The sequence below is a fragment of the Nyctereutes procyonoides genome, unplaced genomic scaffold (genome assembly GCF_905146905.1).
Source record: "Nyctereutes procyonoides isolate TBG_1078 unplaced genomic scaffold, NYPRO_anot_genome, whole genome shotgun sequence".
Lineage (NCBI taxonomy): Eukaryota > Metazoa > Chordata > Mammalia > Carnivora > Canidae > Nyctereutes > Nyctereutes procyonoides.
Window position 1 is genome coordinate 15,450,463 of NW_026575137.1, and position 5,995 is coordinate 15,456,457.

Below are 5,995 nucleotides of genomic sequence, written 5' to 3' on the forward strand. Positions count from 1 at the left end.
TCAACATAGTACTGGAAGTCCTAGCCACAGCAATTGGACAACAAAAAGAAATAAACGGTATCCAAATAGGTAAGGAAGAAGTAAAACTCTCACTATTTGCAGACAAGATGATAGTATACAGAAAACCTTAAAGACTCCACTGAAAAATGATTAGAGCTGATCAATGAACTCAGTAAAGTTGCAGGTTACAAAATCAGTATACAGAAATCTGCTGCATTTCTATACTCTAATAATGAAGTAGAAAGTGAAATTAAGAAAACAATCCTATTTACAATTGCAACATAAACAATAAAATATCTAGGAATAAACTTAACTAAAGAGGTGAAAGATCTGGACTCTGAAAACGATGAAACACTGATGAAAGAAATTCAAGTTGACTCCAAGAAATGGAAAGACATTCCATGCTTATGGGTTGGAAGGACAAATATTGTTAAAATGTCTACACTACACAAAGCAATCTACAGATCTAACACAACATCAACATTTTTTCACAGAACTAAAACAAACAATCCCAAAATTTGTGTGGAACCACAAAGACCTCAAATAGCCAAAGCAATATTGAAAAAGAAAAACAAAACTAGAGGTATTGGAATTCCAGTCTTCAAGTTATAATACAAAGCACGAGTAATTAAAATGGTATGGTACTGGCATAAAAACTAGACACATAGGTCAGTGGAACGGAATAGAAAGCCCAGAAATAAACTCACAATTATATGGTCAATTGATCTTCAACAGAGAAAAAATGAATATCTAATGGGAAAAAGTTTCTTCATCAAATGGTGTTGGGAAAACTGGATAGCTACATGCAAGAGAATGAAACAGGACCATTTTCTTTCACCCATACACACATCAAAAAAACCTCAAAATGGATTAAAGACCTAACTGTGAGACCTGAAACCATAAAAATTGTTGAAGAAAGCAAAGGCAATAATTTCTCTGGCATTGGCCATAGCAACTTTTTTCTAGATATGTCTCCTGAGGCAAGGGAAACAAAAGCAAAAATAGGTTATTAAGACTACATCAAAATAAAAACCTTCTGCACAGCAAAGGAATCAATCAACAAAACTAAAAGGCAACCCACTGAATAGGAGAAGATATTTGCAAATGACATATCTGATAAAGGGTTAGTATCCAAAATATATAAAAAATTGATAAAACTCAACACCCAAAACCCAAATAATCTAATTTTAAAAATGGACAGAAGACAGGAATAGACATTTCTCCAAAGAAGACATTTAGATGGCCAACAGATGCATGAGAAAATGCTGAACATCACTCATCATCAGGGAAATGCAAATCAAACTATAGTGAGATATCACCTCATACCTGTCAGAATGGCTAAAATCAACAACACAAGAAACAACAGGTAGTTGGTGAGGATGCAGAGAAAGGGGAACCCTTGTGCACTAATGGTGGGAATGCAAATGGGTGCAGCTGCTGTGGAAGACAGTATGGAGGTTCCTCAAAAAAATGAAAATAGATCTACCCTACCATCTAATAATTGCACTACTCAGTATTTACCCCACAAAATACAAAAATACTAACTCAAAGGGATACCTACACCTCTGGGTCTATAGCAGCATTATCTATAATAGCCAAATTATGGAAGCAGCCCAAGTATCCTTTGATAGATGAATGGATAAAGAAGATGTGCTATCTATATATAATGGAATATTATTTGGCCATTCAAAGTAATGAAATTCTGCCATTTGCAACAACACAGAGAAAGCCAGAGAGTGTAATGTTAAGTGAAATACATCAGAGCAAGACAAATACCATATGATATCAGTCATATGTGGAATTTAATAAACAAAACCAATGAGCAAAGAGGGAAAAAGAGAGAGAGAGAGAGAGAGAGAGAGAGAGAGAGAGAGAGACAAACCAAGGAAGAGACTCTTAATTATAGAGAACAAAATGATGGTTCCCAGAGGGGAGGTGGGGGGGGGGTGGAGGAACAGGTGACATAGGTGATGGGATTAGAGTGCACTTACCATGATGAAAAAAAGTATTAAAATATTTTTTAAAGATTGGCTTTGAGTTAATTGAAAGATAGATTATCCTGAGAGGGTCTGACCTAATCAGGCAAACACTTCAAAAGCAAATCCAGGCCTTCTCTGGAGAGATTTGAAGCAGCATAGATGCTCTCCTGTTGGCCCCAAAGAAGTAACATGCTGTGTTGTGAAGGGGATCCCAAGGCAGGAAGTGGTGGTCAGCCCCTAGGAACTGCGGGCCTCAGTTCTACAACCAGAATGCACTGAACTCTGCCAACCAGGGAGCCTGGAAGAGGGGCCAAGGCCTCATCTGAGATTGCAGTCCTGGCTGACATCTTGACCTGAACCTCCTGAAACTCTGGGCAGAGAACACAGCGAAACTGTGCCTAAGCTTCTGACCTACAGAAACTGTGAGGTAATAGATAGGTATTGTTTTAAGTCACTATGTGGTAATTTATTTGGTAGCCAAGTCTAAACTAAAGAAATCTGATAGGCTCGTGTTGAATTCTTGCTTTCTTGTCACTATTCATATTAAATAGGACTAGGGGGTATAGCTCAGGGGTAGAGCATTTGACTGCATATTAAATTGGACTTAACCTCTCTGAACCTCAGTTTTCCCACCTGCAAAATGGGGATTGCAATGCCTATCTTATAGATTATCTCAGTTCCTTGAAAGCAGGGACCATGTCTTTCCCTAGTATCTTTGATGCCTAGCACTGTGTCTACACATAGAAGGGGCTCAATACATTTTAAGTGGATGAATAAACGGTGCTCAGGATGTCTTTAAATCAAATATGAGCACTGGGTATTATACTGTATGTTGGCAAATTTAATTTAGATAAAATTTTAGGGCAGCCCAGGTGGCTCAGTGGTTTAGCGCCACCTTCAGCCCAGGGCGTGATCCTGGAGACCTGGGATCTGAGTCCCACGTCGGGCTCCCTGCATGGAGCCTGCTTCTCCCTCTGCCTGTGTCTCTGCCTCTCTCTCTCTCTCTCTCTCTCTCTCATGAATAAATAAATAAAATCTTAAAATAAATAAATAAATAAATAAATAAATAAATAAATAAATAAATAAATAATTTTAAAAAACAAGTATAAACCCAAGCCTTTTCTTCTCGAATTTATTTCTTATTTAGTGCTGATATAACCCTAGCTCACTCATATGTTAAATTAGGAACCATCTAGATGATCCCTCAGGTGTCATCTAGCTGCAAATTCTGTGATGTTGATGGATCTTGAAATAAGGTCCTAGGATAACAATCTTAAAGTTGCAGAAATGTTAGTATTCTTAGTGAGGACTTCAAAGGAGTATTTGTTAGTAAAATGCTCTCTTCTTCTGAGTCTCTCTCCTGAGCCAGCCACTGTCTCCTACCACAATCAATTATTAATATCCAGATGCCTCTATCGAGTGTTTGTAGTATTAGTGCAATGTTTTGCCAGGTGTAAATGCAAAATATATATTTTTTTTTATTTATGATAGTCACACACACAGAGAGAGAGAGAGAGAGAGAGAGGGGCAGAGACACAGGCAGAGGGAGAAGCAGGCTCCATGCACCGGGAGCCCGACGCGGGACCCGATCCGGGGTCCCCAGGATTGCGCCCTGGGCCAAAGGCAGGCGCCAAACCGCTGCGCCACCCAGGGATCCCGCAAAATATTTTTTAACAAATGATAAAGATAAATTTGGGTTCCTTATTTTGGATATTAATATATAGTTTAATCAACCACCTTTAAATTCCTAGTAATAGGAGAAATGTTATCACCCAAAAGTAGAAATAAAGAAGTACTTAGACTTAACAGTTGATGTAATTTTGTTTTATTTGCATTTTATTCTGCAGTGGTATAGGAGATTCAGTCACCAACACTGACAGAGGGAGGCAATAAAGAATCCTCCTATAATTGTTGTGGCTGGGGTTTGCACAAATGAAACACACACACATTTAATTATAAACATGGGAGTCGGAGCCGCTGCCGCCGCCGCCGCCAAGTCCCGACATGCACGCCCGATTCCTTTTGGTTCTAAGTCCAAAATGGCAACGCTCAAGGATCAGCTGATTCAGAATCTTCTTAAGGAAGACCATACCCCCCAGAATAAGATTACAGTTGTTGGGGTTGGTGCTGTTGGCATGGCTTGTGCCATCAGTATCTTAATGAAGGACTTGGCAGATGAACTCGCTCTTGTTGATGTCATGGAAGACAAATTGAAGGGAGAGATGATGGATCTCCAGCACGGCAGCCTTTTCCTTAGAACACCAAAAATTGTCTCTGGCAAAGACTACAATGTGACTGCAAACTCCAAGCTGGTTATTATCACGGCTGGGGCACGTCAGCAAGAGGGAGAAAGTCGTCTTAATTTGGTCCAGCGTAACGTGAACATCTTTAAGTTCATCATTCCTAATATTGTCAAATACAGCCCAAACTGCAAGTTGCTTGTTGTTTCCAATCCAGTGGATATCTTGACCTATGTGGCTTGGAAGATAAGTGGCTTTCCCAAAAACCGAGTTATTGGAAGTGGTTGCAATCTGGATTCAGCCCGGTTCCGTTACCTAATGGGGGAAAGGCTGGGAGTTCACCCATTAAGCTGTCATGGGTGGGTCCTTGGAGAGCATGGAGACTCCAGTGTGCCTGTATGGAGTGGAGTAAATGTTGCTGGTGTCTCTCTGAAGAATCTGCACCCTGACTTAGGCACTGATGCAGATAAGGAACAGTGGAAAGAGGTTCACAAACAGGTGGTTGACAGTGCCTATGAGGTGATCAAACTAAAAGGCTACACTTCCTGGGCCATTGGACTCTCTGTGGCAGATTTGGCAGAAAGTATAATGAAGAATCTTAGGCGGGTGCATCCAATTTCCACCATGATTAAGGGTCTCTATGGAATAAAAGATGATGTCTTCCTTAGTGTTCCTTGCATCTTGGGACAGAATGGAATCTCCGATGTTGTGAAGGTGACTCTGACTCCTGAGGAAGAGGCCCGTTTAAAGAAGAGTGCAGATACACTTTGGGGGATCCAAAAGGAGCTGCAGTTTTAAAATTTTCTAATGTACCATGTCACTGTCTAGACTACAACAAGATTTTAGTTGGAGGTTGTGTATCTTGTCCTTATTATCTGACCTGTTACTCAAGTCGTAATATTAAAATGGCCTAAGAAAAAAACATCAGTTTCCTAAAGTTACACATAGGGTTCACAAAACCCTGCAGCTATGTCCTGATGCTGGATGATACCTGTCTTGTGTAGTCCTAAATTGGTTAATGTAATATCGTTCCACCATCTCAGAGGCACCACTGCCAATGTCATATATGCTGCAGTTACTCCTTAAACCAGATGTGTTTTTACTGTGTTTTGTAACTTCTGATTCCTTCATCCCAACATCCAACATGCCTAGGCCATCTTTTTCAGTCACATCCTGGGATCCAATGTATAAATTCAATATTGCATGTATTGTGCATAACTCTTCTAAAGGATCTTATTTTGTGTACTATATATGTCAGAATATAGTGTACATTGCCATATAATGTAAAAAGACAATGCAACCAACTGTCATACCAACTAAAATACCAAATAAATTTTGAACAGTGAAAAAAAAAATAATTATAAACATGATCATAAATATTGACTTACCATTGGGATATTTGGCAACTGTCTTTGGATTAAGATCCCAGAGGGATGGTTGATTACTATCTAATAGATCTAATAGAATCCAATAGGGATCTAATAGAATGTTTATCCTCAGAGCTATTTTTCAACATTAAGGGATGTCCCTGGCTGATCCTACTTCTTCACAAGAGGAGACAGGAAAATGCTTTCTTAAAAGAGCAAGACTTGTGGGGAAGGGACATGAAGAGTTCTGTATTGTACACAGCACAGTATCTATCCTGAGCCATAAGTCATATGTTAAACTTCTCAGTTCAGAGTCAAAGGCCATGTTGCCCAAGAAGTGCCTGATGATCATAATATCTGAGCAACAGTTCGTGCAGAATGAAGTCCAGGGGGATGACTCTGTGTGTGT

General features: G+C 39.5%; 1 protein-coding gene across 2 annotated transcripts; it reads left to right on the forward strand.

Annotated features, from left to right (window-relative positions):
- Window positions 1–3,948: 3,948 nt before the first annotated feature.
- Window positions 3,949–5,559, forward strand: LOC129495708 (L-lactate dehydrogenase A chain). 2 transcript variants are annotated; one of them, XM_055303397.1, is made up of 2 exons: window positions 3,949–4,705; window positions 4,975–5,559. In XM_055303397.1, the coding sequence occupies exons 1-2, from the start codon at window positions 4,019–4,021 to the stop codon at window positions 5,131–5,133; spliced, it is 846 nt and encodes a 281-aa protein (XP_055159372.1). In that variant the 5' UTR covers window positions 3,949–4,018; the 3' UTR covers window positions 5,134–5,559. The 2 variants fall into 2 exon arrangements, with proteins under 2 accessions (XP_055159372.1, XP_055159371.1); XM_055303396.1 differs by having other exon boundaries at window positions 3,949–5,559.
- The last annotated feature ends 436 nt before the right edge of the window (window positions 5,560–5,995 follow it).

Excerpts from the sequence above, each read along its gene's own strand:
- LOC129495708 (XM_055303396.1), top strand. The coding sequence starts at position 4,019 with ATGGCAACGCTCAAGGATCAGCTGATTCAGAATCTTCTTAAGGAAGAC.